Raw genomic sequence first — 24,611 nt, 5'->3', positions numbered from 1 at the left:
TAGCAGATGTTGCCTGAAGAGCGAAACGGGGCGTTCCTCACATCTCGGCGCGGGGAGGGCGCCGCCGGCCCGCGGGAGAGCGGAGCGAGCGGGCCGGCGCTGCCGGAGGGGCTCCCCTCCCTCGTCTCCTCCGCAGCTGCGCTTCAGAAATGAGGAGGAAGGAGCGAGGGCAGCCCGCTCGCTGCGGCTGGTAGCCGGGACCTGCCGAACAGAAAGCTGCCGTGCCTTAGGGGACACGCCGCGCTTGCTCTGCTCTGCAGTTGCCTTAAACAGCTCTTCAGGATGGTGTTGGAAGAATCGGTCTAAAACGTTTGTTTTCCGACTTGCCTGATCGAAGGACGCTTGGCCGCTAGAAAGTGATGTTTTCCTGCGGGACTTGTGGAGGCACCACGGGCAAGCCTGGTACAAGAGGAGGATAAGCTGCCTTTCGGATCAAGGTTATTTATAGCTACTGCCAAAAAAGTAAAGGGCTGGTTTATTATTCTGGATTTAACTTATTACACCCCCCCACCCCAAGATTTTCTCCGTGCCTTGATCCGTGTCTTGGTACACAGCCACTGTGGATTCTGTCTTTTTAAGCTGCAGCACCATGTTTTATTTATAAAGGAGATGGGACTCTGCAAACCAGTTAAATGGATTACAACTAAGCCGTCACCTACAGAAGAGAATGTGCTGCCCTCTGTAACTCTTGTTCATTTGTGGAAGGCTTATTCGGGAGATTTCAGATACAGCTTCTGACCTGGAAAAATAAATGAAGCCTTCCATGGAGTGTTTGAAATATTTGAGCCACTGCTGGGTTTTGCTATACTTTATTTTTCTGTGACATTGGAAGATATCTGTTACTTTCTTATTGAAGCACTTTATATTTTTTTCAGGTAAAGTTGCATTTAAACTGATGCACTGATTATGAATGACCTCAGGCACCTCATAAGTTATGATGTATATTTCGTATCTATGCATCTTATGCTAAGGGCAAATTTACTATAATTCTTCAGAGTGATAGTGTTTTTTAAATGTTTCTCCTGTATCCATAACAACGAAGGTGTAGTGGTGTACTTGTGCAAATACTTTCAGGATGGGGAAGCCACTTAGCAGGCCAGACTGTCTACGTCAGAATCCTCCATGTGTTGGCAAAGGGGAAGAAGATGAAGATCTAAATATTGAGGACTGCTACGTTCCCCAGAGGTCCATCTATGACACTGTGCGGCTGAATGAACAGATTGATTCGGGCTCCAAGGGCAGCCTCTCCTCGAGGCATTTCACAGACCGGACCTTACCCTACAGTCACAGAACACTGGACATCAGCACTTTGTGCTCCAATGGTGCCCTTACTTCTTCCAGTGTTTTTGAGCTCCGAAGCCGTGAAGCTAACAAGTTAGATGAAAAAATGATCTTCGATGCTCTCAAACTGAACAGTGATATAATTCGTACATCTGGATTACCCAAAGCAAAGTCTCACACAGAAAAGAAGGAGCATAGGCGATCATGGAGAATGTTTGTTCCACCCAGCTTTTCAGATCACACGAATAAAAGCGAATGCTCCTTTAACGAAACTGCTGATATGTCAGATACAGGTAGATCAGGCAAATGCAAATGGGGTACAAATTCTCTTACCTCAGAAGAGGATGATTCTGGTTTATGCAGCCCTCCAACAGAAAGGGAAGAAAAACAAGATACACTGTTAGCAGGGGAGCAAACTCAAATACAAAGTTTATCTTCTGCAGAAGATATCTGTGCAGTAGATCAGTTCAGACCATATTTCCCAGCAATTTGCAGAGAGCAGCAAACCCCACTGCTTGCAAGAAGTAGTGTCCCTGTCAAAGAAAGCTGCCGACTGGCTTTGTGTGACATTTTACCCTCTGGAAAAGTAAAACGAAGCAACACACAGACATGTGAGCATGATCAGGAAGAGATGGGAGGGAAATACTCTTACCTGCAGGGTTTCAAAGAGAAAACTCTGTCCCATGAAGAACCTCTTCAAGGCAATGGAAGAAATATTTCCTTCAACAAAAATGAAGCGGAAAATGCATGTGCAGTTCCTGAAAAAATTAAAACACGAGTCACAACAGTAGAGGAGGATTATGTGGATGGTGAATGCCCCCATGTAGATGTTTATTATGCGAATGTTGCTTTAAATACTAGTGATTTGGATTTAGCAAAATATGAGATTTTATCTGATACGGAGGAATCTAGTATAGCACATACAGGCACAAATGAAATGGCATTTTCTGTTCAGCTTGAATTAGATAGTACTGTAAACTGTCCAGAAGCTTTCCCAGGGAAAAGTAAAGGCAGTATCTGGACTACTGGCATCCAAGAAACTTTGGATACGGTCTGCAATGGCCTGTTGTCTAACAAGGTAATTTAAAATAACTAAATCCATAGGTTTGTGAAATAGTTATAATTCAGTCTTAAAGATACTTGTTTAAGTTTTGTTTTGTTGCAGAAATGTAATTTTTTTAATTTAGCAGATGCAGTAACCAGTATCATTTGCATAGCACAGATGGGATGTCCAAAATAGGCGAGATGGTCAGTATACAAAATGAATTGGGCAGATTCTGAGAGGAATGATTACTTCCAGCTGTGTGGGGCAGGGTTATTTATTGCCCAGCTGGTGCCTGTTTCTCCCGATGTGGAGTGCCTCATCCTCTGTGCACTCGTGTTGATGCTCTGTGTTGGTACAGAGCATGGTGGTGTTCAAGGGCAACTACAGCCCATGTGCTCAGCCCGAGCAGCCTTACTCATCCAGGTATGAGCAACAGTATCAGATGGTTGTGGTTTCCAAAGCAGGCAGATTAAAGGCTCACTGCCTCTTCTGAAAGCCGCCTTTTGCGTTTGCGTGCCAGAAAGCAGATCTGATGTTACGGTGGTATTTTACAAGCACAGGATCTTGCAGTGCTTTGTGAGTGGTGGATGAGGTAAGAGAGTAAGAAGTGAAGCTTTGTAATAAAGGAAAGGGTGTTTGTCGGGTCTGTAATTTTTTTCTTCCCACTCTGGTTGAAATCTGAGATACTTCAAGCTTTGTTGCTAAGTTGTTCTGGTAAACTTTGGCCTCAGCAATAATTGTAATTTATTTTAAGCTTCTCTCTGCAAAGAATGCGTGCATTTTTAAAGGGCAGATTATGGAGATCAGTCCTCTCTGTGGTAGGATGTTGCTCTCAAAAGATGAGGCTTTATGGCACATAAAAGAAGAATTTGTTATTGATTCTGTATGGAAATATTATTCTGCCTCCTCCTTACCCTGCAGTCAAGAAAAACACAAGCATTTTCTCTTTTCTGGGAGCAGCCAGCTGATTGCAGTCTGTTTTCATGCACTCACAGTCTTAAAGTTTACAGGTTTTTTCGTCTGTAGAGCTGCTTAATTTATTTCGCCCCTCGTGTTTGGTGTAGTTGCTCTAGCTTCTAGATTGACTTGTCAAGCTGGGGGAAGCGTGCTCAGCCACCTGAGGTCTGCTGCTTTAAAAGCAGTAACTTGCCACACTGTGTTTGGTGCAAAAGAGGAGAGTCGCTGGTATGTTCAAAGTGATCCCTGCTTTTGAGGATGCTGAAAAAGGTTGCTTTGAATGCACCAAGTGTACACCAAAACTGTTACTGAATGCTGCTATAGAAATAGAAGGATTTAGGGTCAAAAGTTGAGCATTCTTTAGCATTGTTTATTCATTGGTTATTTTTCACTGGCCTGTGTAATTAATTCAGGGGCTTCAGGCCATTTTCTGATCTCATTGACACTGGTGTCAATGCAGCCTAATGCCGCTGAATACAGATGGAGATTTACATTGCTGTTGCTAATGGTAATAAGGCTCTGAAAAAGCTTAAATACCCGAAAGAATGAAATAAAGCAAACAGCAAACTGCTTAAACTGCTGTTTGGGTATGGTCAAAGCCCTGGAAATTTGCAAGAATATCCCTCTGAATGAAAACCCATTTTCCTGTGTGTCCACTGGGATACTGTGTCAGCAGCATCTGTAATGCCTCCTCCTCACTTGTTACCATTGTATTCTCAAAAAAACTACCTTAAAATTTTTATCTCTTGTTTCACTGCTTCTTTAAGTTAAAACTTTTGCTTTTGTCCTAATTTGGAAAAAAAATGCCCAATTGACACTCTTGGGTTGTGTTTGTTTATTTACTTGAGAGCAACTTGACAAATCTTCTCTGACTGTTTTTGGTAGATTTTGTAGATAGATAATTAAACAGATGAGTTTCTTTGGTCTTGAACTTTTCTAAAAGTTTTTTCACGCCCCCAGATTTTCCCTCTTTCTCTTCCTTTTCTTCCTGTCTGAAACTATTCACAGAAGCTTACATAATTTTCTGTCTATGGTGTATTGGATTTACTCTGTTTAGATTGAGTCTATTCTGTATAGATTTATTAAATTTTTTAGGAAGGTGCTTATGAGGAATGGTTTCCTTTCTTCTAGACACAAAATTTTCAGCATCTTTTTGTTGCATACTGTGATGTAAGCACCAGATATGTTTTATTTCAGTAGATACAGTGTTTCATGTGTCTTGGATTTCAACTGCAGGTATTCCAGAAAGAAGAAATTGAACCCTTGCAAGTAAAACAACAGGAGGTAAATTGGTTGGGTCAAGGCCTTATTCAAAGTGCTGCTAAGAGTACTAACACAGAAAACCTTGATCATGACCTTGAAGATGTCAACACCCGATGGAAGACTCTTAATAAGAAGGTAATTATTTTGTATACTATTCTGCTTTTGTTGTGTTCTGCTTTTTGATTATTTGCTTGCTGATGTCTTTCAAAATGCAGGAAATTAAATACTCACTAAGAATATGAATTATATTACTTCACACAATCACTTTGGTAATTCTGAGGAAAAGATTTATATCGCTGGTAGCCAGAGGTATTACGATCATTTGTAAGGTTTTGTCAAACTTTCTGTAGGTCTACTCTGGATTATTATTCAGGAAAGGCTCCTCTAGGACTTCATGTTCCTACCTGCTTAAGCGGGGAAGTTTGATAACCCAATCAAAGAGGTTGGAGTCATGACATATTTGTGAGAAAGATAGCCATGTCATTTGTAGCCAGCCACTTTCAAGTAGTTCTTCATCAGTCTTTGTTCACACTTTTTTTTGCTCTGTTGTATTTGTTCATGTACACTATTTTACCTGGCAGTGCACAGAGCAGTGATACAGTCTAGTTTTGTGTGATTAATGCCACGTTTCCTTTATAGTACCTTACAGATTGTATTGCTTGAGACATCAGAAGGTACCACTGCTTTGGAAAACTGGCTGTAGATGTTTTTCTGCTTTTGAAGAGTCCTTCTTCAGCTTTAGCTGCTGTTGGGAAATGAAAAGGGTGGGAAGTAGAAACAGCGCTTATTTTCCTTTGTCTTTCGGAAGGAGTGATGCAGCAGAACCACAGACACCTGTGGTTCACCTATTTGCCTCCTTCTTTCCTATTTCATCTTCCCTTTGAAGGGATTATTGCCCCTTATTAAGAGTTGCTACTTTGGGTTCCTGACATGGCCTTTCTACAAGGAAAATAAAGACCATCTGAAACACAAACATCCTGTCAGTATGCTTCTTAATACCCTAGCTGTATAAAACAGGAGTATCGCATGCAAGGAATGACTAGAGCAGTGTGATTTACTGGGAGTCAACCTCCTCTTTTCATTGGATGTCTGCAGCACCAAGAGATTAATGCTAAATTATGTCACAGTGCTGTTATGAACAGCTATAAAAATGAGAGTATTTGTTAGTGATATTGCCAGATGTTCTACAGAGTTTGGCTACTTATTTCACAGAAATAAAAAGAAAAGGTGAGTACAGTCCAATCCTCTACATTTTTTTCAGGTTGCCCAGCGTGCTGCACAATTGCAGGAAGCCCTTCTTCACTGTGGAAGATTTCAGGATGCACTTGAATCTCTGCTTAGCTGGCTCATTGATACAGAAGACCTTGTGGCTAATCAGAAACCACCATCTGCTGAGTTCAAAGTTGTGAAGGCCCAAATACAGGAACAGAAAGTAAGTGAAATGTGTTCAGAATTTCTCTCCTTCTACTGGATCAGTGAGAATAAATTCCCAGTCTTTGTCAAAGCATAAAATCTGTTCAAGAGTATTATATTACCTGAAGTTTGCTGAGGTGTTTAAAGCTACCATCTGTTCAATACTCGGGAATCTGTCCAGGGTTGGGAGAAGTGCTCATTGTCTGGGACATAAGACAAAGAGTGACGCTGTGCAGTCTGAGCTCTGTTGAGAATTATTAACACTATCTGGAAAGGATTGTTAAAGGTCTATTGGTAAAAGAGAAAGCATAAAATCCAGTGTTTGGCTATTTGGAAAGTAGGAAATAAAAACTAGTACATTTTCATTGTAATAATTCCAAGGTAATATTGCAGTGTGGACTTAAATACTTGGCTTTTGATCCTGATTGTTGCTGGTAATTAGTTGGAGTGTTGGTAAATGGCCTGTGCTAATAATGTAGAAGCATTATCAGTGTTGTCAACTTTTAAAATTTTCATAATAGATATGGAAAAAAGAGCAATAAATTAGCTTATGAAATGTACAGTCCATGCAATTGGACTGTGTGGCCCACTGACACACAGATTTAATATAAAATTATGGTTCTCATGTTGGGACATCTGCAGAGACAAAATATTAATGTTAATGAAGGCAACTAGAGAATGGAGGAAGGGAGGATTTTAGACAGAGGGGTGTTTTATTCTTTATGGAGAAGTTAATTTGCTAGACTAGATCAGTGATTTCAATTGTATCTCAAGTAATGAATCAATTATACAGTAGTTTTTATATCTATTTTCTTATGTCTGTATATATCAGATATATCTTTGTGTTTCTGAATCTAGAATGGCATGCAGCTTTCTCAAAAATGTTTCTATAAAATACATCAGATACTTTAAATAGTTTTTTCCTTCTGTGGTATGAAATAGCACTTCTTCCTCTATATGTTCATTCTTTGGGCTGTCACACATCTTTACCCCATAGAAACCAAGGAGGTTGTTTGGGCTTGGTGAAATTCAGCTGTTTGTAGCAACACAATTGAGAAACTAAATGAGCATGTGTTGTGAGGAAGGGGGGAGCCAGTTGGTGTGTGGTGTGTCTGTCTCTTTTTGATTAGCATTACTCACACTTTCATCACAATATAGGCATTGCTTTTTCTTTTTTTTTTGCTTTAACAGGTTTTCATGAAGTCTAGCTCCTTCTGTTTCTGTGTTTGTGTTATTACAGTGTTTCTTAATAATCTGGTACCGATTGCTTTCTCTGTAGCTTCTCCAGAGGTTGCTGGATGACCGCAAGCCTACTGTTGAGGTAATAAAGCGTGAAGGGGAGAAAATTGCAGAGTCAGCAGAACCTGCTGATAGAGTGAAAATTTTGAAACAGTTGAGTTTCCTGGATAGTCGATGGGATGCATTGCTCAGTAAAGCTGAAACAAGGTATTTGAAATTCTTTCATAGGTTTGAAAAATGTAGGCGTAGCATGTGATATATTATTAGAAGCAGCATGTGGAACTCTGTAGTATGAAATCTCATAAGTACTATCATTCTTACTCTTACATTATGTTATTGTGTCTTGATGTTAATATAATAGGTCCTCTGAAGGAAAAGCAGAGAGAAGTGACTTGGACAGACCAAAAGCTTTTAAAAATGTTTTGCCTAAGATGCTACAATGCTAGGATTAACTGCATACATATCTTCTGTATATTTTATCTCTGTTAGTTTGTTAGAAAGCAAGTTTCTTGATGCAGGAACCTGTTTTGCATAGAATCAAGTGCAAATATTACACTTAATAATGATGTTCCCTTGGAACTTCAAAATCCTTACATGCTGCTACAAAGAGGGGACACTCAACTCTTCTTCCCTTTTTTCTGTTCGATGACATCCATATAGTTAGTTTCTGCAATTTAAGAGAGCCTCATACTGTCAGCTGCTGATATGCAAGAAGCTGAGCTGAACTCCCTTAGTGCTCAAGTAGAAAAAGAACCATCAAAGTATGTAGATATATTCTAGCAACACGGGAAACATTATCTCTTAAGGACACTGTGTCCAATTTAAGTTCCAATTAAAAAACAAAAAACAAAAAACATACACACACACTTAGATTTATGAGTTGTTGTCAACATATAAAATACCTGGAAAGTTTTAAACTGTAAAGTGTCTTTGAAGAAATCTTTGTTGAAAGGGTTGCTGAACATGTTTTCTGGGTGGAGATTTGAAAAAGGTCAACCTTGTTCAAAGTAGAGAGAAGAGTATGCATAAGAGGTGGCTTGAAAAAGGTGTATAATTGATAACAAGATAGGACTTGGAAAGTTGAAGAAAAGGAATTTAAATGACCAGTGAAGCTTAACAGCGCAGAACAAATGGATGTGTTGAGATTTGGGCACTTAGAGTAACATTGAACTCACCTCTGTCTCCTACTCCTTCTGGTAGCCTCTCTTTAGTTCTTGTACTCTGAGCCTCTTTTGTTACCTCATACTAATAATAATATTTAATTAGTGGAGTCAACCACTAATAGACCATTATTTCCTTCTTTCTTTTCTTTTTTTTTTTTTTTTTTTTTAATTTATTGAAGGAACCTGACTCACTGGCTGGGGTAAATGTTAATGTCATGTTTAATTTAATATTATTCTTGTAGTCTGGTGGTATTTAATTAAAAATCAAATTGCAACTTTTTGCAATTAGCTTGTCCCCAATTTTTATTTGGCCGATTTCTGGATCTCTGGAAATGAAAAAGACATTTGGGAATGATTTTGTAAACTATGTAGAGTACTTCACTGTGTGTTCTGTGACTAAGTGTGTCAAGTCTACCTTGTTTATAAGCCTTGGGAAGCACATATAAACATAGCTTTTATCTAGAATGAGATCCCCCTTTAAAAGACAATATTGTGATGTTTTTCACATAGACCCAATCTCTCTTAAAAGTCTGCTTGAATGAAATTTGTTCAGCAGTGATTGTAGAGAAGACTCTTCCTGTAATCAAGAGTCTTCTCTGAAATGTAGTTATCTAAATCGGAAATGTTTTAGGTACTGCTTTTTTGTTTTGGAGGTCAAGTCTGTGTGCTTTATTAACATTGTCTTACTAACTTCACTCAGAGCTTTTATCTAGACAAGGGATGCAAAAGTTGAGCCAAATAGTTCTGTTCACATCACTGAACAAATGTTTAAAGATACTATACAAGGCTGAGGAAGCATGACAATATGTTCTGGTTCAGTAAAGCCTTGCCTAACTTTAAAACATGTATAATAGTCAAGAGAATGTAACTTTATGCTTATAGACAGCTAGAGACTTGAGAACTGTCTTAATTGGGTATAAAACAATGTTTTGCTGAATTGAGTGATAGATTATTTTGAGCAAAAAGTATGAATAAAGTGATATTTATTTGCAAAACTTGCATATTAGCTAAACGAGTTTCAACCTGCTTCAGAGGTGGGTTTTTTTTAAATTTTATTTGATTTTTAATTTGCTCTGGTTTTCATTGAGTATCATGGGTGTATTTCTGTTTCATCTGCTTCCTACAATAAGACAGAATTATTTCTTTTTTTTTTTTTTTTTTTTTCCCCCAAAAGGATCCAAGGGCTGCTTTTTTTTTAACAATTTCACACTTACTTCATCACAAAAAAATAACCTTTCTTTTGGCATATTGGTAGGAATCGTCAGTTGGAAGGCATCTCAGTGGTAGCGCAGCAGTTCCATGAAGCTTTGGAGCCACTGGTGGAGTGGCTGACCACCACAGAGAAGAGGCTTGCAAATGCAGAACCCATTGGAACACAGGCCTCCAAATTGCAGCAGCAAATTTCTCAGCATAAAGTAAGATATGAACCACACGCTTGCTTGTGTCATTATTTTTAGACACTTCTGTAAAGTACAACACAACTGGCAAATCTGTTGCGGTGTACCTATGTTTTACCATACTGATTTTTTTTCTGTAATTTGAGTTTTATATATTTACGTTGGCAATGTGTCCTTTTTCATTCAGTTTTTATTGAGTTCCACTTACATTTCTTTTATGTTTTTCTGATTTTCTTTTCCATTATTCCTATTTAAAAAAATATAGGCCCTAGAAGATGATGTCCTAGCTCACAATAAGTGTTTACATCAGGCCATTAGCACTGGTCAGTCTCTAAAGACTATGAGCTCCAGGGAAGATAAAGATATGGTGCAGGAAAAGCTAGATTCTTCCCAGGCCCGATACATTGAGATTCAAGAGAAGAGCAACAGCAGGTCTGAACTGCTCCAGCAAGCTTACAGCAATGCTCAGATTTTTGGGGAGGACGAAGTTGAATTGATGAACTGGCTGAATGAAATCCATGATAAACTGAGCAAATTGTCAGTCCAAGACTGCAACACAGAATTGCTTGAGAAACAGCACTCTGAACTACTGGTATTTTGATTTCTGTTCATTTATTATTTAATTCATTTAAAAATTTGATTTATATTTCCATACTTCATTTATTTTTTATTAATATATTTTGTTTAAAATGACAGTATGCTTATTCCAAATAAAAATAACATAATTTGTTATGTCTGTGCTAACACAAATGGACTTTTCTCTTAGGATCTTCAGGAAGAAATTCTTCTTAGAAAACAAAATGTTGATTTGGCTATACAAAATGGCTTAGAGCTTCTCAAGCAAACAACAGGTGAGAGCTTAATAAAACTATGGTTCAACAGGCTTTTTTTCTTGTACATGTAAGTGCTTATGAGAAAATGGAAGTGGAACTTGTAAACATTTGTCCATATTTTCTGGTTAAAGCAGTTGTAGTTGTTTAATAAAGGTTTGAGGTCAAGGTAGGTTATGATTTTGGGCCACTTTTACTATTAATGTAAGTGAGCAAAAGTTCTTTTTTGCCTGTAGAGAATTTGGCCCTTGAATCCTTTATTATTTTTAGTGGGAAATTATTTTAGTGAACCTGCATTCCATTCATAATAGCAAGTTATGGACATTACTCATTATGGAGGGCTGCTTGGCAGTGGTTGCAGTCAATTCCCTGCAGACATCCACAAATGAATGTGATACTAGACAACCTTTTACTGCAAGAGGAAAGCTTTGTCCATTGGAGCTAATACTGTGGGAAAAGTTGCATTCCAGTTGTGTACATGTCTGTTCTGTAGATCAATTCTGTCTGGATTTTCCAGTACTTCTAAAGATCTTGAGCTCTTTAAGACACACATATGGTTGGGGGGTGTCCTTTTCTCTTCCAGATGTCTACGTTATGCATAGTCCATAATGAAATCTGAATATATGCTAATAAATTTCAGTATGTTGTTTTTATTTCAGCCTTTTGAGTAATTTAAAATGAATAGTAATGAGGGTGTACAGTGATGTCAAATATTGCTGTAATTGAAAATCTAATATTTTGTTGGGTTTTTTATTTCTCCTTCACATTTTCAATAATCTTTTATAATCTTTTATTTTTGGCATTTATAAGAATTATTGTGATATTAAGGGTGGGTTTTTTTTAAAAACATTTGTGTTAAATATTGGATCCAAGTCCTTACTTTCTAATAGTTTAGTACAGTAGAAAAAAGATGGAAGGAAAGATCTCAAGCTGAGGTAAACTTTGTAGCTCTGTACACTTTAGTGATGGTAGTATAATTTGCATCAGTTGAGGATTGACCTTGTCATCTTGTTTGGGTTATTTTATAAATATGGAGATTTTTGTAATAGATGGAGTTTGAGATTTGGGGGTTTTTATGCTTTTAAATATTTTTATCACAGGTTAATAACATCCTTCTGATATTTTAGGTGATGAAGTTGTAATAATTCAAGATAAACTGGAAGGCATTAAAGCAAGATACAAAGACATTACAAAATTGAGTTCTGATGTATCCAAGACCTTAGAGCAGGCTCTGCAGCTTGCAGGTCAACTGCACTCAACTCATGAGGAACTCTGCAAATGGCTTGATGAAGTGGAAGTGGAGTTACTGTCATATGAAACTCAAATACCAAAATGTGAAGAATTAAGCCAAGTACAAGAAAGACAAAAAGTAGGTTTTAGAACCTGTGAAGTATTTATTGCTGTATAATTCTGCTAAGTTGTGTTAACCTATGTTTGGCATGAGGTTGTTTTGTGAATAAATAATTTTGGCATCAGATCGTTTGACTAAATGTAACAGTAGTTAAGAATCAAACTCAATTTCCAGAGTCATCTGTTATAATCACTTATGAAATTGGGCTGAGGTTTATTTTTAGCACAAGAGAAGCACAGCATTTCCTTTTTATTCAAGCAGCTACCTAATCCTGGGAAAACTCTTAAGTTGTCAAACAAAGTTATTTTGGTTCTGTAGTTGTGACATGGATAAAATCCTGTAAAGGATAAAAAGTCAGCATTTAAAATATATACTACTAATCTTGTTTAACAACATTTATTTCAAAAGTATAGTATAAACTGGATGGCGTGGACAATGTTGAGAGGGAGAAAATAAAAAAATAATAATAATCTTTTCACATATTTATATATATATCTAAAAAGAAATGAAACAGTGGTGGGGGTTTCTCTACAGGTAAAAACTCATTCCTGAAGCATTGTGTGATGATTTGATTGGAATTTAATCCGGTCATTGCTCATTTAAGAAATCACTTGCATCTTATTTTGCTTTATTGCATGCTAGATTTCACTTGCTGATGGTTTGGTTCCTTATGGCATTACTGGTTGTAAAGAATATCCATTAGTTTTATTTTCTTTGGTTGCTTCACTAGGTACTAACAAGTCTCACAAAATTACAAAGCATTTCAGACTGTCGTAGTGACTAGAGAAATACATTTAATGCATATTCTGTAAAAAATTCTCTTCAAGAATCACCCACTTTCCTGTCAAACAGCTTACAGTATTAAAAAGTTAATACAACTGAGCTGAAAATGTGTGGTAATTTATCCGTTTTGTTTGTGTGGAAAACACAGTTCTCAACTGATGGAGCAGTTGAAGGAATAAAAAAAAACCACATGCAAGCTGTGTGTGTTCAGTTCATATGCTGACATATTTACTTTAAATGGCCTTTTTCAGGAGCTGAAAAAAGAAGCAAAGAACAACAAAGGCTTACTGGACACTCTGAATGAAGTTGGCAGTGCCTTCCTGGAGCTGGTGCCGTGGAGGGCCAGAGAGGGGCTTGACAAGATGATAACAGAGGACAACGAACGTTACAGATTAGTGAGTGACACGATCTCTCGGAAAGTGGATGAGATTGATGCTGCCATTCTGAGATCTCAGCAGGTACTGAAAACTGTTCTTTGGATACTAAGAGTCTCTGGCCATGTGTACCTGAACAAAAGATGTCCTTTAATAATGCCAAAAGTTTGGTGTGCTTGGGCAGCAAAAGGCCTGTTTCAATTAAATGGGACTCCACTGTTAAGAAATGAATGCCAGAACTCTGCTAATCTTTACACTGTTCTAGATTTCTGCCTTTTTGTTGACATAAACATTGTGTTTGTAGCTAAAATTACTCTAACTATCCTATGGCTCCTTAAGTAGGAGTTTGCTTAAGTAAGAACTGAATGGCCCATGTCTTTTGTAGATCATCTTGTGTTAAGTAAAATATGGTCCAGGTTCCCAGCTGATTTTACTGGATGCAACACTGAAATCACCAGGGTTGCTACACCTTCTAACATCAGCTGATTGTCTAGCTCCTCTGTACTTTTCCACAGTTAAAAGCTGGATCATCAGCTATAGTGGAGGATTTAAATACAATTGCTTTTATTCATATCCACAATGCTTTTCTTCTTGGGGCTCAAAAATTGAGTTATTTAATATGTAGAGGTTTCTGTACATGCACAGAGGTGTATTTATATAGGTACACTTTGAGAACTGTCACTCTAATTTTGTCACTTAATAGCCCCATATTTAAGCTTGCTTATAAATGCATCATGGAAACACAATTTTCCTGTATCTGCCTACAGTTACAGGCATAAAAATATTGGTGGAGATTTCTGTTTCTGCTAATAATTCCTATAAACAGGAGCAGGGCAAGTAGGAAGCGTGTGTGGTATTTCCAATGTTTGCTGAAAGCTGACTAAGAGTAGACTGGTAATAACTCAGATTTCCATGTAACTGAGGTTAAAAATAACTTCATGTTTCTTTTTAAGGGATTTGATATGAATATTATCTTGTCTCATTAACCAAATCCTCAAAAATGAAGGACTTTTTTTTTTTTTTTTTTTTTTTTTCTTCAATGAGTGATAAGGTCAGACAGGAGAGTATATGTTGGCTCTCATTCAGCTTTCCTGAATTTCATGAGTATGTTGCATCCCCTAGCACAAATTCAGCAAATTCAGGTCCAGGCATGAAAAGTCCAGAGCTGCTGCTTCACTGGGTAATGTCTTGAGGGCACATTGCACCCTAGTCCTCCATACACCGAACCTCCACTTCAGCCCAACTCACATCACCACAGTATACTCCTATACACTATATCCTGAGATAAATATCAAGTGCCTTAGCATGTTTCCATTGAAGGATAAGCTACTTTCCACTTAGCTTGGAGAAAGACCATGCAAAATAAAAAAAAAAAATTTTTTGAGAAGCTAGTGCTCTCTTACCTCACCCTGTGGCAGCTTGTGCAAGTACTATTAAAAAGTTTTTGTGGAGGACAAAGCCACTAAGAGCACGAGTGTTTAATGGGAGTAGTGTGGGGTTCATGCTAGACATTACTGTGCCAAGGTGAGAAATACAGTCAGCTATAGGAATGGATAAGCATGTTGTTTCATGCAATGAGTGCAAGCTGAAAGCTTGATAGAATAATGCAGTGTCCTGTTTTTTTAACTACCTGGACAAAATGCTCCCAGATGGATAGAATTATCCTAGAGGTGAATTTGGCTACACGTTTTAATCTTCATTTCTCAATACTGAAGGCCTTGGTCAGTGTCTTACTGTAGTGAAGGAGTGCTACATAGAAACAGGTCACATTCTTTTTGGCTTACTTGTTCTTCCCTCTAAAGCAGCCATAGGGAGTGCTTTAGAAAGCATTCACGGAGCAAGTCACAGTGTCATCATATGCAGAAGTCAATCATTCCTGGTTAGAAGAAAATTACCACAATTAACTATGCTTCGTTAAACTGGGTGAGGATGAAATAGATGATTTTTATACTGACTCAAGTGAAGTTCAGGGCTCATCAATAACTGTCATGCATAATGGGAAGAAAACACTTCAGATTTTGGATGCAGAGAATAACAATTTTGTGCTTTTTATTCCTTAATGTTATAATTGAACATCACAAATTGGAAATCCTATTCCCTTAGCAAATGGAGTTGATCAGTCTTGCCCTTCCTCGACGCTATGTACCCTAGAAGTTTCATGCTATGCCTTTATTTTATTTCCATTAAATACTTACTCAATATTACTTACCTACCCAGGTATATTTGGTATCAGGATGTTACACTGCAGTTAATTTTACATATAACACATTTGAAATTGCCTTCTTCATTTCCTTCCTTTGGATCATAAATAGATGGGATTCTGAAGATCTTGGTTGTGAACTGAAGATTCTAAAGCCAGAATTTAACTACCACTAGTGCGCGTGTTTTGTGCTAATGTTTACATACTGATTGTTTCAGAACATACCTTTCTATTAGGAAGTAACAATATTTAGGACAAAATTTACTTTCTGTTACTTTAAATGAGAAATGACTTAGTGAAGAAGAATGTTTGTACTCTTTCATGTAACAAATAGATTATAAAGGCTGAAAAAGATTGACTCATAAAGAATGAAATCTCAGAACTGCTTCTTTTGTTTTTGTGTGACTCATGATTAACCACTAAGACAAAACTGATGTAGTGGCTAAAGTAAACTCCAGCTATGTTGCAGAAGGGCTGTTATGGTCTACAGCCACAAAGGCACAGACCATCAGTAGCTGATCAACAACACATATATATAAGAATAACACAAGCACCAGGTTCTGACATAAAATGACCTCGTACACTTTCACAATAACTTGGAGCTGTATTAATGTCCAGCTCATTGCAGTGGGAGTCAGAGTTAAAAATAAGTAAATAAATGAGTTCTTAGTAGTTTCTACAATGTCTGTTTTGTGCATCTGATCATCCCATGTAATATTTTTCTATGGCTTATACTCAAAGCTACCCCTGTTGAGTACTAAAATGTGTGCATGCTAAGATACATACTTATAAACTTGAGCTGAAGAGACAGTATGATTTTTTTTTAAAATTTGGTCTTACTTTTCAAAAGAATTAGATCCCCATGTACTTCTTTTCAGGATCTCATGCTCTTCTTTGAAAATTAATAAGAAACAGATCCTTTAAATCTTCTCATTATTCTAGCACTTTGAGGTAATTTCTGAAATGTTTGTGTTGACTAATGGTAGTCAAAAGTTAATCTTTTAGGAAAAGGACTGGCTGCACTCAAATGCCTCAAAGAATTTTCACATTTAATTTAAGGTCTAGTTTGGATGAAAACCTGTCTTCTCTGAATTCAGTGAGGTTTTTCCACTGACTTCGTTGAATTGTGATTGTTTTGTCTTTATCATTTAATAATAAAGCAGCTCAAGATTAAAAGGATAATGTCAAACAACTGTTTCTTAGGATGATTGCAACACTGGCAGTAACAAGCGTAGAGATGGAAAAGACACTTGAAAGTAGAATAAAATTAAAATAAACAGTCTAGTTAAAATTCTGAAATTGTAACTCTTTTTGTTTTCTTATGTGTGTTTAGAGAGCTGTAGGCTTTGTAGAAATGTATTTGCTTCTGTTGCTTTGTCACACTTATGAATTAAGCTGCTTGTATTACAATCCCTCAGAACCATTTTGGGCTTTGTAGTCCATTTAAATAAAAACGTCATATGGAAAGTGAGCTGCTATCCTTCTAACAATTCAAAAGTATGCTTTTTAATAATCTTTAAAGTTTTTGAAATAGTCATTCTAATTTCATGTCTATAGAACTGCTGAACTAATTCATGTCTCCCTCATTTAGTTTGATCAAGCAGCTGATGCTGAATTTGCCTGGATTGCAGAAACAGAAAAGAAACTGATGTCTCTGGGTGATATTAGGCTTGAGCAAGACCAGACCACAGCTCAGCTACAAGTTCAAAAGGTAAAAGAAATTCATTTCCAACTGTCATGTTAATTATTGGCCAGCACACTCTCCATCTAGAAAATGTACTGGCATGATTTAATTTTCAATCCATCATAATGCACTTCAAAACCAGTTTTTGCACCATGTACTCTGTGTTTGGTTTTTTTTTCCCCCCACCCCTGACCCATTTTTATTGTGTTTCAAGGCTTTTACCATGGAGATTCTGAGGCACAAAGATACTATAGATGAACTTGTTAAATCTGGGGATAAGATTATGATGAATACATGCACTGAAGAAGAGAAGACAACCATGAAGGTAAAGTTCCTTAAATTGCAGTTACAGTGGTAGGTACTGAGACAATATATAAGTAGAAAGGATTCCTATAGTGGCTTTCTTGAAATCCTAATGCTAAAGCATTAATTACAGCCACTTCTAATCTGAAGATTGTAATACTAGAAGAAATGCTGTTGTGTATCACTCGCCATTCAGGATGTTCAAAGAGCAAACATGGTATACTTTCTTCATTGCATGTCACTAACTTGGAGCCCCATTTATTATCTTCATACATGGCAGATGGTATTTTAGCCTCTGGACAATTGAGTGAATAGGTTGTGAGTCATCTGGGGTGGTGTGTGTGGAATCTGGCTGTTTATCTTCTCCAGTTCTCTTGGGTCAGTGATGCTCTGGACATGTGTATTTCTGCTGAATTCAATGGCTGCGCACCTCAGTGTGAATATTTTCATTTCTGCTGGTTTCAGTGTAAATCTTACTTGCCAAGATTATTCCGTCTTGTTGACTTAACACATCCCATTAAAAACATTCTTATGCCTTTGTTTATTACACACACACAGAGCCTGATGTTGGGGCAGTACATATATACAGATTTTTATTTTTTTTTTGGCGTTTAATAATGGGTTAGTTGTGGTGTTGGGGTTTTTTTGCTGAATTTCGGTGAGGCTGGATATGTTGTGTAAATTTAGTCCCTCCACTGACCACCCTCCTTGAACAACAATACTTCACTAATTGTGCTGTGCTGCAGCATCTCTGAATAAATTTGATTTGCTCTTAAGTGAATTTAAAACACATGAGATGTCCTGTCTGTGAAGCTGTAGTCATAAAAGGAAGAGCAGTTTTATGTGAGTCTCTATGATTGTATTTGTCAAAAATACTGTGTATCTGTGTGTTAGGCTATGTTTTGTCCTTTGGATAGCATCTCTATACTTAATTTACATGCAAGACATAACAAATGGAAGGATAGCTTGTTCTGCCAAAAAAGATTCTTTACTTCACATTCAGTGGCTTGCTTCTAGGTCTGTTTTTTCCAAGGCTAGCATTTATGTACATTGTCACATATAATATTTCATAAAAATGATAGCATAGGCAGTCTTCCACAGGAAAAATGTATAGCTGCTTGATACTTTCTTTTGTTATCACATGCCCAAATATAGTAGATTTGTAATGCTTAAACCTTGTAGTTCTATCATATTATTAATGGTAACACATCCTCATTAATTAATGTGTACTAACCTGTAAATTAGGTTTTGTGGTTTGTGTTGCAAGTTTGTAAGCACAATGGTGTACCCTATTCTCTTGCCAGATTTAAAGAAAAAAACCCACAGATTCTTATGTATTGTTCATGATGCTTTGATTCAAAAATGCTGTGGAAAACTTAGTTTCTGCCAAGTGTCACTGAAGATAAGTGTCTTCAGTAAGGAAGTGGGACTAAGATCTGCAGTCAAATAATTTGCAGCTTGACTGGAAGCCTATGAAGATAGCGGTATTAGTAAATAGCAATATCATTAAATATATTTTAATTACTTTGAAAATACTCTGCCAAGTTCCCATTTTCCCACAGTAGTGATTCTGTCCACCTTAAACACTGATACTTTCAAAACAGTATCAAAATCAAATTTGTTTTACTCTGGTTTGGTGCTGTAATTATCAAAGATTGTTTAGAAATGAAGGTAATAGACATGTGGAAAAACATACATTGCTATATTTTGTTAATACTATTTTACAGAAAAAAATGGAAAGCCTCTTACAGAAATATGATGCAGTCTGTCAAATGAACTCTGAGAGAAACCTACAGCTGGAACGGGCTCAGTCCCTGGTTAACCAGTTCTGGGAGACTTATGAAGAGCTTTGGCCATGGTTGACTGAAACAGAAATGATCATCTCTCAACTTCCTGCACCAGCCCTTGAATATGAAACTTTAAAGCAACAACAAGAAGAGCACAGGGTAAGCATTTTGCCAGTTTTGAAAAACAGTGTCAAAAGCCAAGCAGTGTTCTGTTTAGAACTGTGGTGTACACTGCTAAATGATGAAAACTCAGTTATACTTCTGTTGAAAATGAGAAGTATTTAAAATAATAATACAAAATGAATACATTTTCAGTCCTGCCTCTACTGTTTCCCAAACTGAGCATGCAAACAAGATTTTCTGGGGAAGGGAGCAAACAGTCTATAAGCATAAAAGAGGGCTAAAAGGGGAAAAAATTGCCATTGTAGTGAGAAAACTGAGCAGACAAGAAGTATATTTAAAAGTTCACAGTAACTGTCAGTATCAAAACAAACCAAACCCATAAACAGAAAGAATAGACATGGCATGTTGTAGCAGTAAAACAAAGGAGGATAAAACATTACTATCCAAAGAACTGGAGTACCTGCTGTCAGCATGCTGAAAGTGAAATACCACTGTTGTGTACAGTCTGTGTACAAATGTGCACATATGTTGATCTTAATGTACATATAAAAAAATCTGGGTTTTGTTTTATTGGTATCATTGGAACTAAACTTAGCTGAACCAGGAAGATGGATAATTAGAGGGCCAAGAATTGATGGGTTGGGTTCCAGCCAATCCCATAATCATTTCTCATGTCAAGTATGTTTGTTATATAATACCTAAAAGAAATAATTCTTTATCATAGCTTCGCAAAACAGAGACAACAGTATTATAGACTGGCCACCATATGGGCTTTCTTACATGGAGGAATCATCAACTGGGATAAAAATTAGTATGTTTCATGCCTGGCTACTAGTATCACATGGAATCAGACGTATGCCACCCAGGTTAAAAACCTGCATGTTTTGGCACATTCAAAGCCCATATAGCTACCGGTGATACCTGTCTCTCACTACTGAGCATTGCATAACTAGTTTTTATTTAGCTGCCTCAGTTAAGTGGCTCAAGTTAGACAGGATGAACCCTGGCTTCAAAGTCTTGTTTGCTCTGAGACCAGTTAATGAAGATGTGCCACTCTTATGTGCTGGTAAACACTGGGTTCACTCATTCATCTTTCTATTATGTCCACAATGAACATACATGCTCTATAAAGTCTAGCTATGTAACATGAGCTTTACAAACTATCTTGATTAGTCACTGTGAACCATATGATGCTTGCTTTACTTACAGGGTTGTTCCCCACCTACTTTAATCATTCTGCTTGTATGAGAGGCCCTTCAGATGAGCTTCTATTTTTGCATTTTCCTTGGGCTATGCCATTAGCTGAGATTTGTTTGTTAAGTAGAAGATTAATGTCAGGCAATTTTAACATGTAATCTGATCTGAAATACTTGTTTATTGGAATTGTTTACCCAATAGTAGATCATGGAAAATACCATTTATTGTTCTATTAAAAAAAAAAAAAAAAAAAAAAAACAGTTTTCTTTATTCACTTACTTTTCTGTTCTGATGTATTTACTATCTTTGTTCCAAGTCATGGAATTCATAGAGTTGATTTCTGTGAGTAACATGCAGCCAGTTCAGTTTGAACTGAGCTGGGGGCAGAGCACTGGCATTAGGTTTGGAACCAGAAATGTACGCTTTTGTGGCCTTGTGTCAAATCATCTATTCATGTACAAAAATAAAACACCAAAAAATATTTTCTAAAAACTTTTAAACTGTTCTTAGTATCACCTTTTCCTCTTCTCTGCTAATCAACATTGTTTTTCTTGTTGAAAGATACGCAAGTAGGGCTTCATTTTCAGTAAGTAGCTGGAGTCAGGGGGTTTTGTATTTTCATTGCTGTTTTGTCATCAGGGGACTATAGAGAATCATAGTCACTGTCTTTTCAATCTTTTCAACCTCTCCTTTTCTGGGGAGGAGCAAGTAAGCAAGCCAGTATCAGGATTTCTTTTTAAGGGAAGGACCTTAGTTGAAGAGAAGAGGATTTATTTACACTGAGACTGATATGAGCCCTTTTCTGAGTCTTCATTAATTTAAACAAACTCTGAGCTGGGAGGAACAGAGCATGCGCCTTCAATGTTCCTGCACAGGGGCTATAGCATAGAAACGCATGGAGCTCACAGCATGGAGAGGGACAGTGCTTCACAAGACAGTGCAATTTTTCTGAAAATGGAGGAATGAGCTGAGAAAATAAATAAAACTGGAGGGCAGGATCAGGCTACTCCCACAAAAACTCTTTCCCTTTTGTCAGATCTATGTGCATAAGTAAACAAAACCAAAATCCTTAAGCAAGTTGGAAGTCACCTTGTGACCTTTCATTTCCACAAGCCTCTGCAGAGTCTTCTGCAGTTTTGACTTCAGGGATGGATGATGAGAGAGAATAGACAGCTGAGATCAAATTTAACTTACTTATTAATTACTTGTTAAACTTTGTGTCAGTTAAGTAATAGCACTGCTGTATAGACAAGAGGGGTCTTGTGGCCAGAGGGGAGACTGTTAAACTAGGTTGATAGGTCTCTACTGATCAGTCTTCCTTGTCCTTTTGTCCTTTTCACTGATTTCTTTGACCCTTCTTTGTGCTAGTTTCCTCTTCTTAAATCAAGGATAATTTGAATTAATATTCTTGAAGTGCCAGGTACTCTTTCTGTGATGTTCTTCAATGGAAGGCTTTGCAGCTATTATTTTAATAATTACATATTAATATATGAGAGATAATTATATTAATATATATATTATATATTAATATATAACATTAACATGAAAATTGCATATGTGGTGTTACACACATGTCTGGAATATTGTTGCCATTTCTGTCATTATAGGGACTAAATATGATGGGGAGTATATGCATAGTTAGTATCTTATTTTTTGCCCATAATCATATGTCCTACAAGAGTATTGCATGGACCTTTCCAGCACGTGTCTGATTGTGATGTTTCATGCCTGGATAGCTCTGTGTTAGAATGGGAGCCATCAGTGGCAGAGCAGTCACTAACTTTATTTGATATTATTTGTGCTTTATATTCCGACAAATGGTATTTGTTTGGAATTTCTTGCCAGCTGGATATGTTAAAAGTGTGGACAGCTGTAATGTTGTGGTGCAAGCATAAGAAACTGATAAGTTGTTTCGTTTGTTATAGCAACTGCGTGAGCTGATCGCTGAGCACAAGCCTCATATAGATAAGATGAACAAAACTGGGCCTCAGTTGCTGGAGCTGAGCCCAGGAGAAGGTTTTTCTATCCAAGAGAAATATGTAGCAGCTGACACCCTTTACAGTAAAATTAAGGAAGATGTTAAAAAGCGAGCACTGGCACTGGATGAAGCCATTTCTCAGTGTACCCAGGTATCAATTTAAGTTTAAAGTATAATTGGATTCATTCATATGGAAAGATGCACAGACATTGTCATCTTACATGTATAAATCAAGACTTATCTGCTGTTTTATCTGGATTTTTCAACCTATTGACCTGTGAATGTTCATATCACTGCTTATGGTATTGATTTTTCTATTTCTTGAGGGGTTATAGTTTTATATATTGGTCAGTATTATGACAGCTGCAGTTGAAAAATATTATTGCTTCTTAATTTCGAAGTTAAAAAATGGACCATTTGGTTTAAAATGTGGGATTATATTTTCATTTTATTCATTTTTCTCTCACTTATCTCTTACTAGCTGATGGTTTGTTTGTATATGGATGTCACTGTTGATCAGTTAATTTGAGTATAGTTATATCTCGAACTTGGCAGCTTTAGTTACAGTCTACCAGTGAAACGAGAGAGTAGTTTGGCAGTGGTAATAGCGGTTGGTCTTCATTGCATACTCCAAAGAACTTAACGTAACACATGCTTCATAGCATTGAGACCAAAGAGAGACCTCACAAAATGTCATCATAAGAGTAAAATTCAGATCTAAGTCCATAAAAGATGCATATCTTAGGTTCATCAGCCTATGCAATGAACCTTGGTAGAGTTTTGTTAGGTATCCCATTCTAGAGGTTTCTAAATCTTGGATTAATTATCATGAAACCCAAACTGAAACTCTTCCACTCAACCCCAAATTCAGAAAAGAACTCAGTAAAACTGTATGAACCCAGACAAATACCTGAATAAAAAATACTTTGTTCTATATTGCTGTTTTTATAGGCAATTCCCTTTTTTCTCTGTTTGCTGGAAATTAAGTGCTATATTCTGCTCAGGTCTACAATACTAAATAAAGAAATATACCTTTAAGCTTGCATCAAGTCTACATTCTAAATAATTTTTGTCATAGGTCGTTGTACTTAGTCATATTCCTAGCCCCTGCAATAATGAGTTTAAGAAGCTAAGGAAAAAGTGACATCAGGTATCATCCTGGTTCTGAACTCGTTATAGACATTATGTTATACTTTAAGTCATTCTAAACACCTTCCTTATTCATGCCTCTGAAAGATGCCTGATTATTTAGATTCAGTATTTCTCCTAAATGCTCAGTCTTCCTCCCCCTGTTTGTAGCTGCACATTTGAAAATCCAGATACTTACTTAGCATTCAAGTCCCATCTTTGTATGTGATAGACATTAACATGTTGTACTGGCTAAGTACAGAAAGCAGGAATAAAAATGCATTCTTTGTTAACAGCTAGAATATAATCAGATGTTGAAAATACTTAATTATTCATGCAATGCTTTAAAGTTCATTTTATGTACATAAATGTATATGCAGGTGACAAAGCTGAAGATTGTAACGCCCAGAATGCAATTTTATATAATTTTCCTTTTTTATTAAGATATGTAAATACATATTATCAGGGCTCTGTACTATGATGGCTATGTCAATGTTTGTCTAGACAGTCCTGGAAGAATAATTATTTAACTCTTCAGGTTTTAAATTATATTAAATTGCAGTATGTCTCAAAGATGGGACATAACCTATGGAGCCAGAATGAAAGGTTCTAATGACTTGCATTTGCTTCCTTTTAAGTTCTAAAACATCTTGTCTCATTCACTGAAGTATGACTACAAGGAGGCCCACTGAATGCACTAACAATTTTAAAATGTGATATATGTCCTAAAATTAGACTTGAACGCTGCCAGTTTAATTTCCGTTTTTATCACTTTTGTAAGGTTTTGTTGCCACAATCACTTTTCAGAAGTCGTGAACATGAGAGGGCTACTTATCTTTCATAACACATTTTTCTGGCTTGTGTGATATTCACACTTCTAACAAAAACACTGTCTATAACATTAGTCACTGAGTCTGATTTGAAGTGAGATGTATGGTGGGAAAAAGTAATTACATTTGTATTGCCTATATTCCTTTGAATAGAAAGGATGTAGCTATTTGTTCACATAAGGTAATCTTGTTTTGTTGTGCTCTTTCTAGCACCTTTCCTAAGTGTAGTCAGGGATGTGTGTTTGTAGATTCTGAAGGCTCATTAAATGCACCCACAATTTACTG

General features: G+C 36.9%; 1 protein-coding gene across 9 annotated transcripts in view; it reads left to right on the top strand.

Moving 5' to 3' along the window:
- DST (dystonin) overlaps positions 1–24,611 on the top strand; it is a 213,352-nt gene that overhangs the window by 140,835 nt on the left and 47,906 nt on the right. For 7 of the 9 annotated variants that reach the window (XM_026845550.1, XM_026845546.1, XM_026845544.1 and 4 more), the window contains 12 exons: positions 4,520–4,681; positions 5,808–5,978; positions 7,239–7,405; positions 9,617–9,776; positions 10,024–10,350; positions 10,525–10,609; positions 11,716–11,957; positions 12,974–13,180; positions 16,888–17,007; positions 17,195–17,305; positions 19,011–19,229; positions 22,316–22,519. In XM_026845550.1, coding sequence (XP_026701351.1) covers positions 4,520–4,681; positions 5,808–5,978; positions 7,239–7,405; positions 9,617–9,776; positions 10,024–10,350; positions 10,525–10,609; positions 11,716–11,957; positions 12,974–13,180; positions 16,888–17,007; positions 17,195–17,305; positions 19,011–19,229; positions 22,316–22,519 — 2,175 coding nt within the window. The remainder of the gene's footprint in view (positions 1–4,519; positions 4,682–5,807; positions 5,979–7,238; positions 7,406–9,616; positions 9,777–10,023; positions 10,351–10,524; positions 10,610–11,715; positions 11,958–12,973; positions 13,181–16,887; positions 17,008–17,194; positions 17,306–19,010; positions 19,230–22,315; positions 22,520–24,611) is intronic. The other 2 variants (XM_026845551.1, XM_026845549.1) reach the window with 1 other exon arrangement.

The sequence above is a fragment of the Athene cunicularia genome (assembly GCF_003259725.1).
Source record: "Athene cunicularia isolate RWA chromosome 3 unlocalized genomic scaffold, athCun1 chr3_part1, whole genome shotgun sequence".
NCBI lineage: Eukaryota > Metazoa > Chordata > Aves > Strigiformes > Strigidae > Athene > Athene cunicularia.
This window is presented reverse-complemented; position numbering and strand designations above follow the sequence as displayed.